The sequence below is a fragment of the Pseudophryne corroboree genome, chromosome 5 (assembly GCF_028390025.1).
Source record: "Pseudophryne corroboree isolate aPseCor3 chromosome 5, aPseCor3.hap2, whole genome shotgun sequence".
NCBI classification, from domain to species: Eukaryota; Metazoa; Chordata; class Amphibia; order Anura; family Myobatrachidae; genus Pseudophryne; species Pseudophryne corroboree.
This window is the reverse complement of record NC_086448.1, coordinates 218,378,470-218,396,355: the sequence shown is the minus strand read 5'-3', so window position 1 is coordinate 218,396,355 and position 17,886 is coordinate 218,378,470. Positions and strand designations below refer to the sequence as shown.

General features: G+C 44.5%; 1 protein-coding gene across 5 annotated transcripts in view; it reads left to right on the top strand.

Moving 5' to 3' along the window:
- Nucleotides 1-17,886, top strand: part of CUL2 (cullin 2) — a 267,865-nt gene that overhangs the window by 36,589 nt on the left and 213,390 nt on the right. For 4 of the 5 annotated variants that reach the window (XM_063922125.1, XM_063922123.1, XM_063922127.1 and 1 more), the window contains exon 2: nucleotides 17,447-17,587. In XM_063922125.1, the coding sequence (XP_063778195.1) occupies nucleotides 17,469-17,587 (119 nt within the window). In that variant the 5' untranslated portion in view covers nucleotides 17,447-17,468. Of the gene's footprint in view, nucleotides 1-17,446; nucleotides 17,588-17,886 lie in introns of those variants that run through there. The other variant, XM_063922128.1, reaches the window with a different exon arrangement.

Here is a 17,886-nt window from a genome sequence, read left to right as displayed (position 1 = left end):
TCACAGAGCGGCTACAAAGTTTTTTGTTTTTTTTAGTGCCGTTTTAGAGTAGCTCAATGCGCCTTATAGTTAGTTTAACTAGTCCTAACATAAAAATATCTAGTCCTACAATAAGACTGCATGGGAGACCACAAATAGGTTGAACTCGATGGACAATTGTCTTTTTTTCAACCTATGTTACTATGTAATACCTACTCGGCGCTTGCGATGACTTCAGACTGTTCATTTCCTGTTTTGACATCACAAACACGCCTTGCGTTCGCCCAGCCACGCCTGCGTTTTTCCTGGCATGCCTGTGTTTTTTCGAACACTCCCTGAAAACGGTCAGTTGACACCCAGAAACGCCCACTTCATGTCAATCACTCTGCGGCCAGTAGTGCGACTGAAAAGCTTCGCTAGACCCTGTGTGAAACTACATCGTTCGTTGTAATAGTACGTTGCGCGTGTGCATTGCGCTGCATACGCAGAAGTGACGTTTTTTGCCTCATCGCCGCACAGCGAACGAATGCAGCTAACGATTAACTCGGAATGACCACCATATTAATATGTACAACAGTGAAGTTAATTCTGTTACCGAAAAAGGTAAAAAAAAAGTTCATCCAATTTTGAGATATTAACTGAAAATTCAGTTTTATATAAAGTTTACTTTGCTGATTGATTACCCACTTGATGATTCCGTTGCCACAGCATGGTGATTACATTACTTTGCCCAGGTTACACAAATGTGTCATACTTTTAACAAATTTATGTAGTGGTATCCCCAGGATGTTCCCATCTTGCAATATAATAGTGAAAATTTGAAGTTAATTCTGGAAGCTTAATTGATCAATTTGTGTGCACACACATAGCAACATATCTCATGAATGGGGATTCCATTATGAAAGTAGGCTGATTTAACAAGGATAACATACACAAGGTAGCACTTTTTGGGGGGTTTATTGTGGGCTGTTGGGTAATGGTGATTTGTTCTCAGTGATAGCAGCTGCATAATGAATAGAGTTTATCACTTTAAAAAGGTGATTCCATTACTAGTGGAATTGGCCATAGCAATATGTACTGTACATATGTATGGACCAAGCTGCTCTTTGATGGATGCAAGTCAAAAATGTAACAAATGAAATGCAGAAAACAGCACTGTGTGCATACACCAATTGTAAATATTTATCAATGAACTGAAATTATTGCTGGCATGCTAAAGCAAATATACTGTATTCAATAGTCCTACTCGGAATAGAAAAATGCATATGAAAAAGATACATTGTGTAACGAAGTCTGACACCAAGAGATTTTTTTGCATACTGTTGTGTCGCCACTTGCTGAATTGATACAGTATTAGTTTTTATATAAGATACAGTTTCCATTTGAACAATTTATTCCTGCTGCAGAGGGTTCTGGGACATTGTCTGGGACATATTAATTTCTGGTTGTTTCATTGTTTACTCAGGACCTAATTCAGAGATGTACATAAACCAATTGTAGTTATATCCAGCTTTAACTTGCACAACTGCACCCAATGTGTGGGAGCCCTGCAAATTGTAGATTAGTACAATCCCGAGTTTGGGTAAAGTCAATGTGAGTCACCGTTCAGATGACTGCATGCCTGAAGGTGTCATTTATTTTTGTCATGTTTTTTTTCTTTTGTATGGTTTCTAATTTGGTTTCTACAATTGATCATTCTCACTCCAGAAGCCCTAGGCCTGCCATGTGTTTATATTTCCTTGCATCATGTTACATTTTTTATCTTCATGGGTGTTGTATGGATGTCAAGGTTGTCGAGCTGCTGAGGATGTCCGGGTCACTGCTTATCTTTTACTTAAATACAGTACATGGCTGAAAAGGTGATCGTACCTAGTGCTCACAAATCGCCGAACAACCATGGTCCCATCTGAATATATGGTGCTTGGTAACCATTGACATCATGTATTGTATTATAAAGCAGGAAGATTATTGCGGGGCTAAAGAAAACAGATTGTAAAATGTGTTAAGGATGTATACTAGTATCTGGAGCTGCTTGTCACTTCTACAACAAATACCAGGTCACAGGGGTTAGTATCCAGCAGCACTAAGTTTGAAACCTGCAAACGGCCATATACAAAGATCATTTCACTGTGCTGCACTAACAGACTTGTTGCATGTAAACTCAAGCTGCTGGAGAGGCACCCAGCTGTTTGGGTATGAAGCTGTAGTATCTTCTTTTCAATACATCGAAGGGGTTCTGAGTCCCACAATAGACTGATCTATATTAACCAAATACACTCTGGAAGGTAAGTATTGCTACTTTGAGGTACACATTTGCAAATTAACCAATTTTCAGAATACTTATTGTATAAAATGATTTAAAAAAAATATATATATATATACCGTATATACTCGAGTATAAGTCGACCCGAATATAAGCCGAGGCACCTAATTTTACCACAAAAACCTGGGAAAACTTATTGACTCGAGTATAAGCCTAGGGTGGGAAATGCAGCTCTACCCGTACACAGACCTCATAGTGCCAGATGTGCCCCACAGTGCCAGGTGTGCCCCACAGTGCCAGGTGTGCCAGGTACACAGTGCCAGATACTTACCCTCCATCGCTCCCGCGCTGTCTTCTGAAGGAGGGACACGGAGAGCGCAGCGCGCGGCTCTCCTGTGTCCCTCTTGCATCTCCGGCGGCAGCGGCGTGTGTTAAAGGAAGTGCCGGTACGTGCACTTCCTTTACCACACAGACGCCGGAGATGCAGGAGTGACACAGGAGAGCTGCGCTATCCGTGTCCCTCCTAAAGCTGATTCGAGTATAAGCCGAGGTGGCTTTTTCAGCACAAAAGAATTGCTGAAAAAGTCGGCTTATACTCGAGTATATATGGTGTGTGTGTGTGTGTATATGTATGTATATAGATATATATAGATATATATATTTCTCTGACGTCTTAAGTGGATGCTGGGACTCTCTGACGTCTTAAGTGGATGCTGGGACTCCGTAAGGACCATGGGGAATAGCGGCTCTGCAGGAGACTGGGCACAACTAAAAGAAAGCTCTTGGTCTAACTGGTGTGCACTGGCTCCTCCCTCTATGACCCTCCTCCAGACCTCAGTTAGAATCTTGTGCCCGGCTGAGCTGGATGCACACTAGGGGCTCTCCTGAGCTCCTAAAAGAGAGAGTATATTTTAGGTTTTTTATTTTCAGTGAGATCTGCTGGCAACAGACTCACTGCTACGAGGGACTAAGGGGAGAAGAAGCGAACCTACCTGACTGGAGATAGTTTGGTAGTGTTCACTCTAGGATTTTTTTAGGGCAGGGTGCTGACCTTGGGGAGGGCACATTTTTGATTCGGGGAGGGCACATTTTTGATTCGGGGAGGGCACATTTTTGATTCAGGGAGGGCACATTTTAATTTAGAAGGGCAAAATGGTGTACATACTGTAATATGTATGCAGGTGTCTTAAACTTGCAGCACATTGTAGCTTATAAACCATCCTGGGACACCTTCGCTTCAATCTGACAGCACATTTTAAGTTTAAATGTGCCGTCAGATTGAAGTGAAGGTGTCCCAGAATGGTTTATATATCATTAATGTGCTGCCAGTTTATTTCTGAAGTGTCTCAATAGGGTTTATATAGTTTATTAAACTATATAAATCCTATTGAGACACTTCAGAGTTAAACTGGCAGCACATGTTTCTATATAAACCCTATTGAGACACTTCAGAAAAAAAACTGCCAGCACGTGTTGCTATATAAACCCTATTGAGACACTTAAAAAAAACCTGCAGCACATATTGCTATATAAACCCTATTGATACACTTCAGAGTGAAATTGGCAGCACGTGTTGCTATATAAACCTGATTGAGACACTTCAGAAATAAACTAGCGCACATCGTATTTTAAATGTGCTGTCAGATTGAAGCGAAGGTGCCCCAGGTTGGTTTATATAACATTCATGTGCTGCCAGTTTATTTCTGAAGTGTCACAATAGGGTTTATATAGTTCATTAAACTATAAGATTAGTTGAATGCTGCCAGATTAAAACTAAAGGGGCACCAGGCGACCCATATACAGTAGGATAAATAGCTTAGTGTGGCAGCACTAGTCTTAGATGATGTTTGTGTGTCAATTCAACTTACTGGGGGCTGATGCTGCAGGAGTGATCGCGCTGGTCCCCCGTCACACACCGCGGAGCTGGAAGAAAATGCCCGCCACACTGATCCTACCCGGCATCCTCTTTTATTGGGTCATGTGCACAGAGGAGGGCTGGGTTTGCCTCGGCAGGAGAGGCAAACCCAGCCCTCCTCATCTCACCAGCAGCCTACAGTATTGCCGAGACCCGAGTGCTGTGAGCGCATTAGCGCGACAAGCCTGAGGCAGCGGCAGGGAGGCGTGGCAGCATGGCGGGAGCAGTGGCAGCGTAGCGGGAGGAGTGACGGCGCTGACAGCGATGCGAGAGGAGTGGCAGTGCGGAGAGAGGAGTTTCAGTGCGGCCCGGCGCGGCAGTCCTTTAGTAATCAGCAGGGCGCATTCTGACACTTGGAAAAGGGGCAGGGCGCAGCGCCCCGCGAAAGAAGGCTAGAGTGAACACTAGGTTGGGCTTCTTAGGCTACTGGACACCATTAGCTCCAGAGGGATCGAACACAGGACCCGACCTCGATCGTTCGGTCCCGGAGCCGCGCCGCCGTCCCCCTTACAGAGCCAGAAGCAAGAAGTGGTCCGGAAAATCGGCGGCAGAAGACCTCGGTCTTCAACAAGGTAGCGCACAGCACTGCAGCTGTGCGCCATTGCTCCTCATGCACACATCACACTCCGGTCACTGATGGGTGCAGGGCGCTGGGGGGGGGGTGCCCTGAGCAGCAATATAAACACCTTGGCTGGCAAATCATCACAATATATAGTCCCAGAGGCTATATATGTGATAAATTACCCCTGCCAGAATTCCTGAAAAAAGCGGGAGAAGTCCGCCGAAAAAGGGGCGGGGCTAACTCCCTCAGCACACTGGCGCCATTTCTCCCTCACAGCTCCGCTGGAAGGATCGCTCCCAGGCTCTCCCCTGCAGTTTCAAGCTACAAAGGGTAAAAAAGAGAGGGGGGGCACTAAATTTAGGTGCAGTATAACTTATATAGCAGCTATAAGGGGAAATAATTCAGTTAATCCCTGTATTATTATAGCGCTCTGGTGTGTGCTGGCATACTCTCTCTCTGTCTCCCCAAAGGGCTTTGTGGGGTCCTGTCCTCTGTCAGAGCATTCCCTGTGTGTGTGCGGTGTGTCGGTACGGCTGTGTCGACATGTTTGATGAGGAGGCTTATGTGGAGGCGGAGCAGATGCCTATAAATGTGATGTCACCCCCTGCGGGGCCGACACCTGAGTGGATGGTTATGTGGAAGGAATTACGTGACAGTGTCGACACCTTACATAAAAGGTTTGACGACATACCAAATATGGGACAGCCGGCTTCTCAGCCTGTGCCTGCCCAGGTGTCTCAAAAGCCATCAGGGGCTCTAAAACGCCCGCTACCTCAGATGGCAGACACAGATGTCGACACGGATACTGACTCCAGTGTCGACGACTGAGACTAATGTAACTTCCAATAGGGCCACACGTTACATGATTGAGGCTATGAAAAATGTGTTGCACATTTCTGATGTTACCCCAGGTACCACAAAATAGGGTATTATGTTTGGAGAGAAAAAACTACCAGTAGTTTTTCCTCCATCTGAGGAGTTAAATGAAGTGTGTGAAGAAGCGTGGGCTTCCCCTGATAAGAAACTAGTAATTTCTAAAAGGTTACTAATGACGTACCCTTTCCCGCCAGAGGATAGGTCACGTTGGGAAACATCCCCTAGGGTGGATAAAGCGCTCACACGCTTGTCAAAGAAGGTGGCACTACCGTCTCCGGATACGGCCGCCCTAAAGGAACCTGCTGATAGAAAGCAGGAGGCTATCCTGAAGTCTGTATATACACACACAGGTATTATACTGAGACCAGCTATTGCTTCAGCATGGATGTGCAGTGCTGCAGCTGCGTGGTCAGATTCCCTGTCGGAAAATATTGATACCCTAGACAGGGACACTATATTGCTAACCGTAGAGCATATTAAAGACGCAGTCTTATACATGAGAGATGCACAGAGGGATATTTGCCGGCTGGCATCTAAAATAAGTGCAATGTGCATTTCTGACAGGAGAGGGTTATGGACTCGGCAGTGGACAGGTGATGCAGACTCTAAAAGGCACATGGAAGTTTTGCCTTATAAAGGTGAGGAGTTGTTCGGGGATGGTCTCTCGGACCTAGTTTCCACAGCAACAGCTGGGAAGTCTGCATTTTTACCCCATGTTCCCTCACAGCCAAAGAAAGCACCGTATTATCAGGTACAGTCCTTTCGGCCCCATAAGGGCAAGCGGGTTAAAGGCGCATCCTTTCTGCCCAGAGGCAGAGGTAGAGGGAAAAAGCTGCAGCATACAGCCAGTTCCCAGGAGCAAAAGTCCTCCCCCGCTTCCTCTAAGTCCAGCGCATGACGCTGGGGCTCCACAGGCGGAGCCAGGTACGGTGGGGGCCCGTCTCAAAAATTTCAGCAATCAGTGGGCTCGCTCACGGGTGGATCCCTGGATCTTTCAAGTAGTATCTCAGGGGTACAAGCTGGAATTCGAGACGTCTCCCCCCCGCCGTTTCCTCAAATCTGCCTTGCCAACAACTCCCTCAGGCAGGGAGGCAGTGCTAGAGGCAATTCACAAGCTGTATTCCCAGCAGGTGATAGTCAAGGTGCCCCTACTTCAACAAGGACGGGGTTACTATTCCACAATGTTTGTGGTACCGAAACCGGACGGTTCGGTGAGACCCATTTTAAATTTGAAATCCTTGAACACATATATAAAAAAATTCAAGTTCAAGATGGAATCGCTCAGGGCGGTTATTGCAAGCCTGGACGAGGGGGATTACATGGTATCACTGGACATCAAGGATGCTTACCTGCATGTCCCCATTTACCATCCTCACCAGGAGTACCTCAGATTTGTGGTACAGGATTGTCATTACCAATTCCAGACGTTGCCGTTTGGTCTATCCATGGCTCCGAGGGTCTTTACCAAGCTAATGGCCAAAATGATGATACTCCTTCGAAAGAAGGGAGTTTTAATTATCCCGTACTTGGACGATCTCCTGATAAAGGCGAGGTCCAGGGAGCAGTTGTTAGTCGGGGTAGCACTATCTCGGGAGGTGCTACAACAGCACGGCTGGATTCTAAATATTCCAAAGTCACAGCTGGTCCCTACGACACGTCTACTGTTCCTGGGGATGGTTCTGGACACAGAACAGAAAAAAGTGTTTCTCCCGGAGGAGAAGGCCAAGGAGCTGTCATCTCTAGTCAGAGGTTTCCTAAAACCAAAACAGATGTCGGTGCATCACTGCACCACTGCACGCGGATCCTGGGAAAGATGGTAGCTTCCTACGAAGCAATTCCATTCGGCAGGTTCCATGTAAGAACCTTTCAGTGGGACCTGTTGGACAAGTAGTCCGGATCGCATCTTCAGATGCATCGGCTGATAGCCCTGTCTCCAAGGACCAGGGTGTCTCTGATGTGGTGGCTGCAAAGTGCTCATCTTCAAGAGGGCCGCAGATTCGGCATACAGGACTGGGTCCTGGTGACCACGGATGCCAGCCTTCGAGGCTGGGGGGGCAGTCACACAGGGAAGAAACTTCCAAGGACTATGGTCAAGTCAGGAGACTTCCCTACACATAAATATTCTGGAGCTGAGGGCCATTTTTTCAATGCCCTAAGTCAGGCAAAACCCCTGCTTCAAAACCAGCCGGTACTGATCCAGTCAGACAACATCACGGCAGTCGCCCATGTAAACCGACAGGGCGGCACGAGAAGCAGGACGGCGATGGCAGAAGCCACAAGGATTCTCCGATGGGCGGAAAATCACGTGTTAGCACTGTCAGCAGTGTTCATTCCGGGAGTGGACAACTGGGAAGCAGACTTCCTCAGCAGGCACGACCTCCACCCGGGAGAGTGGGGACTTCATCCAGAAGTCTTCCAACTGATTGTAAACCGTTGGGAAAGGCCATAGGTGGACATGATGGCGTCCCGCCTAAACAAAAAGCTAGAAAGATATTGCGCCAGGTCAAGAGACCCGCAGGCGATAGCTGTGGACGCTCTAGTGACACCGTGGGTGTACCGGTCGGTTTATGTGTTCCCTCCTCTTCCTCTCATACCAAAGGTACTGAGGATAATAAGGAGAAGAGGAGTAAGAACTATACTCATTGTTCCGGATTGGCCAAGAAGAGCTTGGTACCCGGAACTTCAAGAAATGATCTCAGAGGACCCATGGCCTCTGCCGCTCAGACAGGACCTGCTGCAGCAGGGGCCTGTCTGTTCCAAGACTTACCGCGGCTGCGTTTGACGGCATGGCGGTTGAACACCGGATCCTGAAGGAAAAGGGCATTCCGGAGGAAGTCATTCCTACGCTGATTAAAGCTAGGAAAGAAGTAACCGTAAACCATTATCCCCGCATATGGCGAAAATATGTTACGTGGTGTGAGGCCAGGAAGGCCCCAACGGAGGAATTTCAGCTGGGCCGTTTTCTGCACTTCCTACAGTCAGGGGTGACTATGGGCCTCAAATTGGGTTCCATTAAGGTCCAGATTTCGGCTCTATCGATTTTCTTCCAGAGAGAACTGGCTTCACTACCTGAAGTTCAGACTTTTTTGTTAAGGGAGTGCTGCATATTCAGCCCCCTTTTGTGCCTCCAGTGGCACCTTGGGATCTCAACGTGGTGTTGGATTTCCTAAAGTCAATTGGTTTGAGCCACTTAAAACCGTGTAATTGAAGTATCTCACGTGGAAAGTGGTCATGTTGTTGGCCTTGGTTTCGGCCAGGCGTGTATCAAAATTGGCGGCTTTGTCATGTAAAAGCCCTTATCTGATTTTCCATATGGATAGGGCAGAATTGAGGACTCGTCCCCAATTTCTCCCTAAGGTGGTATCGGCCTTTCATCTGAACCAACCTATCGTGGTGCCTGCGGCTACTAAAGACTTTGAGGCTTCCAAGTTGTTGGACGTAGTCAGGGCCCTGAAAATTTATGTTTCCAGGATAGCTGGAGTCAGAAAGACTGACTCGCTATTTATCCTGTATGCGCCCCACAAGTTGGGTGCACCTGCTTCAAAGCAGACTATTGCTCGCTGGATCTGTAGTACGATTCAGCTTGCACATTCTGCGGCTGGACTGCCGCATCCTAAATCGGTAAAAGCCCATTCCACGAGGAAGGTGGGCTCTTCTTGGGCGGCTACTCGAGGAGTCTCGGCTCTTCAACTTTGCCGAGCAGCTACTTGGTCGGGGTCAAACACGTTTGCTAAATTCTACAAGTTTGACACCCTGGCTGAGGAGGACCTAGAGTTTGCCCATTCGGTGCTGCAGAGTCATCCGCACTCTCCCGCCCGTTTGGGAGCTTTGGTATAATCCCCATGGTCCTTACGGAGTCCCAGCATCCACTTAGGACGTCAGAGAAAATAAGAATTTACTCACCGGTAATTCTATTTCTCGTAGTCCGTAGTGGATGCTGGGCGCCCATCCCAAGTGCGGATTGTCTACAATACTTGTATATAGTTATTGTTTAACTAAAGGGTTATTGTTGAGCCATCTGTTGAGAGGCTCAGTTGTTGTCATACTGTTAACTGGGTATTGTATCACGAGTTATACGGTGTGATTGGTGTGGCTGGTATGAGTCTTACCCGGGATTCAAAATCCTTCCTTATTGTGTCAGCTCTTCCGGGCACAGTATCCTAACTGAAGTCTGGAGGAGGGTCATAGAGGGAGGAGCCAGTGCACACCAGTTAGACCAAAAGCTTTCTTTTAGTTGTGCCCAGTCTCTTGCGGAGCCGCTATTCCCCGTGGTCCTTACGGAGTCCCAGCATCCACTACGGACTACGAGAAATAGAATTACCGGTGAGTAAATTCATATATATATATATATATATATATATATATATATATATATATATATATATATATATATATATATATATATAATATTATAGATATATATATAATATTATATATAGATATATATATAATATTATAGATAGATAATATTATAGATAGATAGATAGATAGTGTGGTGTCCGGCACTCAGAAGATAAAAGCGTGAAATGCTGCGGTGCCCTCCTCATGAGAGAATGCTTCCCATAATAGAGATGAATAGAATAGGCGGCACTCTGCAGACTGATATCAAGAGTGATTCCTTTATTGGCAACGGGCCGACATGTTTCGGAGAATCCTCTCCGTCCTCAGGGCCAGACAAACTTACATTGTGTGCATAAAAGACATATATAGCAAAAACCACCAACCATTAACAACGCGGAAGTGGATCGTGACGGCTGGCGGGCGGGTGCGCCGTGGAGCAGGTGAGTATGGTTAGGGTTGTTAATGGTTGGTGGTTTTTGCTATATATGTGTCTTATGCATACTATGTAAGTTTGTCTGGCCCTGAGGATGGAGAGGATTCTCCGAAACTTGTCGGCCCGTTGCCAATAAAGGAATCACTCTTGATATCAGTCTGCAGAGTGCCGCCTATTCTATTAATCTCTATTATGGGAAGCATTCTCTCATGAGGAGGGCACCGCAGCATTTCACGCTTTTATCTTCTGAGTGCCGGACACCACACTGGAATAAATATATATATGTGTGTGTGTGTGTGTGTGTGTGTGTGTGTGTGTGTGTGTGTATATATGTATATATGTATATATATATATATATATATATATATATATATATATATATATCTATATATATATCTCTAGTCCAGTAAATGTTGCATAGTGACATAGACGCTGTTTTTTCAATATATACCACCTGTTCTTTTAGCAATAATCACTTTTTTCGCTCCTACATGGTTCACTCAAAACTTGCATGTGTTCATTCTACACTCATACAAACCTCTCTTACCCCAGGCCACAAAAGGGTAATAATGGTAACCGTGGTGCCCCCGCAAGTTTGCTGTAGTCCAATACTAGTCAGTGTGGTTATGATATTGAAGTTGAAGACACGCCTTGCAGCGATTGACTCACCCCAAATGGAGGGACTCTTCAGCTCCACTATCGCTGTGGGACCTTGCTTGTGATGTAGTTTGTCATCCTCCTGTGTGCCGGACAGACGTAGCAGTTGCTGGCTGTAGCCAATCTAGTGGTGTGCGGACCGTTCACTTTTCCTTGTCAGCTGGCTGGAGCCAGTAGATCTCCAGGCGATGTAGGAGGTAGTAGCAGTGTCCCGGTGTTCACGGGCGACCGCCAGTGGGCTTCTACATGCTGCTTGTAGCTAGCGCATTGCTCCCACAATGCAGCGCGTTTCACCTGCCATGGCATGCCTTGTCTTCCCTTAAACAGTATTTAATTCCTACAATCTATTTTGAATGCAGCAGCTAGACTGTTATCGATCGCAAATCGTTGCCTTGATGCTCCGCTTTGTCAATCTCTACATTGGCTGCCTATTTTTGGCTGAATTGCATATAAATTACCTCTACTTTAAAATGATCCCTATTAACCAAATTGCACCAACATAAATCTTAAAATTGCTGTGCTAAGTGCAAAATCTTTATCTCACATCCACATTCATTATCTGCTCCCATTTACAGTTACAGTTACAGGACTTTTTGGGGGCTGCACTCAGCTCTATAGGATGCTCTACCCTAACACAACATAACTTACTTGTAGCCTCCTAACCTTTGTGTTCCTGGAAAATTCACCTCTTTAGCAAAGTTTATCAAATTCCGTAACGTAACCACCATAAGCCATTCTACGCATTACCTCCCATATACACAGTCCGCATAACTTTCCATATGTTCTCTTTCTATACTCTCACATCCCACTGACCACAGGTCAATATTGCCCACCAAGACCTTCTACAATCTGACTGGACAAATATGATATATGTGGCCTTATCCTTTGTGTATCAAATACAGATATCTTGATAGACTGATAATTTATAAGCTCATATTTTGAAAACAAAACGGTAATTCAAGATGGGTGATTACAGAGAACTGTAAGGCACAAGGGAATATGTTTGTGTGTGTGTGTATGTATGTATGTATGTATGTATGCATGCATTAAGGAGGCCAATCCTGACCCGTTTTTTCAGTCCCTGTTTTCGGGATTGAAAAACTCTCCAATCCTGGGATTCCTGGTATCCAGGGATTGAGTAAGCCAATGAAAATATTATTTTTCTTTCATGACCCAGCAGCACAAGCCCACAGGTAAAAAAATGTTTTCCTGTGGGCCTGTGCTGTGCCATGAATGTTATCTTATTCCTGTGGTGTCATCTCAGAACTCGGCCGGGGCCCTGACACCACAGGTATGAAATAACATTAATGACCCAGCACAGGCCAGCCGCCCCTTACCCTCCCCCCCCCCTACACAACACAGAAAATAATGGCCCACCATTGCAACCCACAAACCCCCTCAAGCCACCCTCTGAATAAAATAACTAACAGAATCACCCAGTCCTCCGCTTCTCTCCTCTACAAGAAGCAACAGGGTCAAGCAGGGCCCAGGCAGTGGCACGGTCTCTCTGGGTCTGGGCTAGTAACAGACTCCAGCAGCCCGCTTTTATTGGAAGTGGCACTCAGTCATTTAAAGTACTGCTGCTCAGCTCAGATGTGCTGACTGAGTGAGCAGCAGCATGCCAGTCCACCTCTGCTTACTTTAAGATTGCTAGCGGGCGCTGCTGAAGGTGTGGGGCAGCGTGGGACCTGCACTGCATGATCTCTAATATTACACAGTGCAGCGCACAGCCAGGCAGCATCTGAAAAAACACAAACAGCTACTAGGAACTCAAGTACAATTCGTGTGAGACCCCTAGAGCCAGTGAGAGGGTCAATAACCTTTCCCTGTTGTTCCCTTAGTACATGACACATACACTGGTACTTAGATTGCTGCCTGGACTAAAACCTCTAGCAGTAGGGGCTCACAGGATAGATTAGAAACCACAAGACACGGACTGGGGTACACACACACAAACACACACACACGAGCATGGAAGGTGAGGTCAGGGCTGGGTTAGGATCTCAGCAGGGCTGATGAGGCACTGTAGAATGGAACACAGAGAACTTGTAGACACTGTCCAGATGGTATCCGGACACAGAGTAGTTGGTATATTTCCACAGGCTGAGAACGGGTACACTGTAGTGGCAGATAAGTGGTTAACACTAACTAGGCTGGAGGAAGATACAGACAGGGCAGGAATGAGGACACAAATGAGCAGGTAATCCCACTATAGTATCCACAGGACTAGCAAGATCTGGAGACAAGGACCAATGGCTTATACTACAGGGCACAAGCTATAACCGGCACTGAGAACTGGGCTGGCTTTTAACAGAAGCACTAACCAATGGGGAAGCTAGCCAGGGAGTGCCTGGATAATTAATCAACTGTGTGCAGCTGCATGTTCTCCACTTACTAACAGCGAGTGGCTGCATTGCTAGGCAGACAAAGACGACGTAACTGAGTGGTGCCCTTGCTGCCTATAGACGGTCGGGGACCGGCGGTTCTTGCACCCTTAAGATGTGACATTCCGGTTGCCAGGCAATAACTGGGACTTGTAGGGGAAGGTAGCCCGGCGGTTTGTGACAACAGTGCATGCACAGGCCAATCCTGAAATCCCGTGATTGAAACCAGTATCCCGTGAATCCTGGCTTATAGATAGATAAAAAATATGTAGGGGTGCCCTATCCTAGGATGGGCACCTCCAAACACACAGCAGCTAGGAAAACAACATGCCAGTCCGGGGTTTTTATGCAATCTAGCTGTGGCTAGTTTTATTGTGCAGGAAAAAAAAACAAAACCTAAAAATACATTTTAGTCTATCTGAGCACTAATTAAACATCATAGGTTCCCTCTCTCAAAGTGGTAGGACCTAATGCCTCTACTACAAACACATGCATATGCGCAGTACTTAGTCAGTTAATCACAGTGTCTTATAACTGGCCTGGTGTCTGTTTTCCCAGGTAGTGAGACCCTGAGCCAAGTCCTGACACGGCTTATATCCGCCTCTGACAGGTCCAGGCACTCATTAGCCTGCCCTTAGGCTGCAGACCTAAAAACCTGAAGTGGTTTTATGGGTGAAGCCATTCCTTCTCTCTAACACCCATACATCCTGGACCCCTTATGCAGATTTTAGTAAAAGGCCAAACTCTAATCAAGTCTGTTTAGCAGAAACTCATTTCCTGGGGGTTTAAACTACATAGTCCAGAAACCTGGGACAAATGCATCTCCCATTTATCACTTTACCAGTGCTTATAGTGGTCTCCTACACTGAACTATTTTTAAGACTAATTTTAACTGTGGTGAGTGTGTAGCCGTAAACTGAAAAACTCTGTTTTATTACTACTGTAGTACATGATTTACCCACCATAACCCTGTATATCCTTATCCATTAGGAATTTATCAAGCCCATTTTGAAAAGTGGCGACCGAGTCCGCCATTACTACTCTCTCAGGCACGGAATTCCATATACATATTGTCCTTCCTGTGAAGAAACCTTTCCATCTTTTTCTGCGAAATCTCCTCCTCTCCTTCAACCTAAGTGGGTGTCCATGTATACTTTTTGATGATCTTACCAAAAACCAATCCACCGCTAGCTCTGTGTATTGGCCCCTTATATTTTTTTTAATAATGTCCCCTCTTAATCTCATTTTTCCAATGTAAACATGCCTAGCCTAGAAAGCCTTTCCTCATATTCTAGAGTCCATCCCCCTTATCAATTTGGTCACTCGCCTCTGAACCTTTTCTAGTTCCAAGATATCCTTTTTGTAGTATGGTGCACATAATTGTACACAGTATTCAAGAATTGACCTCACTAGTGATTTATGTAGTGGGAGTATAACACTATCATCCCTTGTATCAATTCCCCGCTTAATGCATTCTAATACCTTGTTTGCCTTTTTTGCTGCATTCCTGCTTTGGGTACTACTGTTTAAGTTTGTTATGTATGTGGACACCTAAATCTTTTTTCAGTACAGAATTCCCTAGTTTCTCCCCGTTTAGTATGTAGGTAGTGTTCTTATTCTTGCTACCAAAGTGCATTACCTTACATTTTTTTATATTGATCCTCAGTCTCCATTTTGAAGCCCATGCTTCCAGTTTATACAAGTTGTTCTGAAGAGACTGCATCCTCAACCGAATTTCTAACCTTACACAATTTGGTATCGTCTGCAAAATTTACACTATGCTCTCTTGACCTGTTAAAATATCATTTATGAAAATGTTGAACAATAGTGGTCAAAGTGCAGACCCCTGTGGCACACCGCTGAGTACCTCAGTCCATTTTGAAAAAGTTCCATTTACCACCACTCGTAGCTCCCTATTATCCAACCGATTACCCAAGTGCATAATGTGTTCCCCAGCCCAAGTTCTCTTAACTTATAGATAAGTCTCATGTGAGGTACTGTATCGAAAGCTTTAGCAAAGTCTAAAAAGATTACATCCATCTCTTTACCCTGATCTAGGTTTGCACTAACTGTTTCATAAAAGCCTATTAAGTTAGTTTGACCTGATCTATCCTTCACAAATCCATGTTGGTTCCTATTAGTAACCTTATTGGTTTCAAGGAACTCCTGTTTTCTATCCATTAAAATACCTTCCCCACTATAGATGTAAGGCTTGCTGGTCTTTAATTACCCGGTTCAGATTTACTTCCATTTTTAAATATAGGCACTACTTCCACTATACGCCAGTCTTTGGGAACCATGCCTGATGTAAGTGGGTCAATGAAAATCAAATATATATTTTAGTCATTTTGGACTTGAGCCTGCACGAGTTGAGTGTCAAGCGTCCGGTTTTTCCTTTATTTCTCCTCTCCCTGATGTCACATCAAGATCATACATACCTCAGTTTCTTTCTAGGTCACTAAGCTATACAATAGTGAAAATGCCATCCAAATTCATCCAGTAGTTTATGCGTGATGTCAGAACGAACAGGCAAAAATTCCTATTCCATACAGCTTTATTGGATGGATGGACGTGTGCAAGCACAAACTCTTGCAGGGCTGGAAGAACAAACTCCAAGGAGCCGTTTTATATGCATATAGAGTATGGCGCAATTTTGGTTCGGGTCAGGGAATATTCATGTTCCCGGACTCCGTAAAATGTGTCTGTTAGCGGATTGGCTTCTAACTTCTGTAACTTCTGATTGTGCAGTACGGATGGTGTAATGGTTATCATTACTGCCTCACAGCACTGAGGTCATGGGTTCAATTCCCACCATGGCTCTACATGTGCGGAGTTTGTATATTCTCCCCGTACTTGCGTGGGTTTTCTTCGGGTACTCCTGTTTCCTCCCACAATCCAAAAATATACTGGCAGGTTAACTGGATCCCAACAAAAATTAACCCTAGTATTAATGTGTACATGTGGTAGGAAATATAGATTGTAAGCTCCACTGGAGCAGGGACTGATGTGAATGGCCAAATAGTCTCTGTAAAGCGCTGTGGAATACGTGTGCGCTATATAAATAACTGGTAATAAATAATTAATAATTGTGTCTACCTTTTACGTTTTCACCTATTGGTGTTACACTCTCTTATTCCTCATGAAAGCAGAATCATGTGCAAGTATTATATGCACAGTGCTAAAGGCTTTTGTATGTAGGTGGTTTTAAAAAATTTAGTTTACTAAGGCTTTATAGAAAGGGCAAAAATAGATTAGATTGAGGTTATATTTTGCCATTTATTGCGATTTTAAAATACTTAGACATTTTTTTCATGTCTAGGTGACGTCATTTATGTAAAGTAATTGCTTTTGTGACTTTGTTGATTTAATACATTTCTAAGGGGCAGATTCGGTTGTTTTGTGGGTGCCCAACCGTAGTGGGCGCCTACCAGAGCTATTCAGTTGTTGCCCTCATTGTCCTTTAGTACAGGGTTTAGTCATTCAAATCGACTATACCCTTCTAAAGTACAGCTCGGTGCGCTCAAACCTTGGAGTTCACGCATTTCTGCAGGTTGCAAGCTGAAATTTCTCGTGTGCATGCTTTCCCAAACGGAGCAACAATTGAATTGCTCCGTTGGGCGTCACCTAGTGGTGGCTGAGAATACTAACACTTGTATTCCCTCCAATCAGTAATAGATTAAATGATTGTTCAGTTTGTCAACATGTAGAGTGATACAATTGCTTTTAACCCCAGGGCATATTATTTAAACTTTATTTAAATGTAGGATTATTAGCTTAAGTTTCTGTGTTCATAGCAATAATTGTTCTGTTTTACTATTATTGTTTTATGAGATAAAAATCATTGCTTGAGATGTAACCATTGATTATTGACCTGTGAGTTATGTATTTATAATAACTTCTGTTAATGATACATGTACTATGGAAGTCTTGCAATGTTAAAGCTAAGCTTTACATTTTGAAGTATCGGAATGCATACTTTTTTGGTTTTGTCTGGTTGCAGTCTAATCATTTTAATGTCTTTTGATTATTGTTGCAGGTTTTAACATTGAAACCCCACCATGTCATTGAAGCCACGAGTTGTGGATTTTGATGAAACATGGAACAAACTTTTAACAACAATCAACGCTGTTGTCAAGTTGGATTATGTTGAGAGAGCAACTTGGAATGACCGCTTCTCGTATCCTTTCAATAACATTCATCATTGTGAATTTTAATATATGAAGTAATCCACCATGGTTTTTAGAACTGCTAATGATCCAAGATGTTATCTCCTCTGTTTAAATATTCCACAGGTAGTGATGCCCAGAGAACACAATTGCGCATCTGCAGATATTCTTAGTTACTAGGGGCAAAAGACCGCTGCTCTGCTGTTTAAGGGAATGGAACATTAGGCTTAATGATTATTCTCTCTCTCTCTCTCAGTCACATATATATGTATATATATATATATATATATATATATATATATATATATTT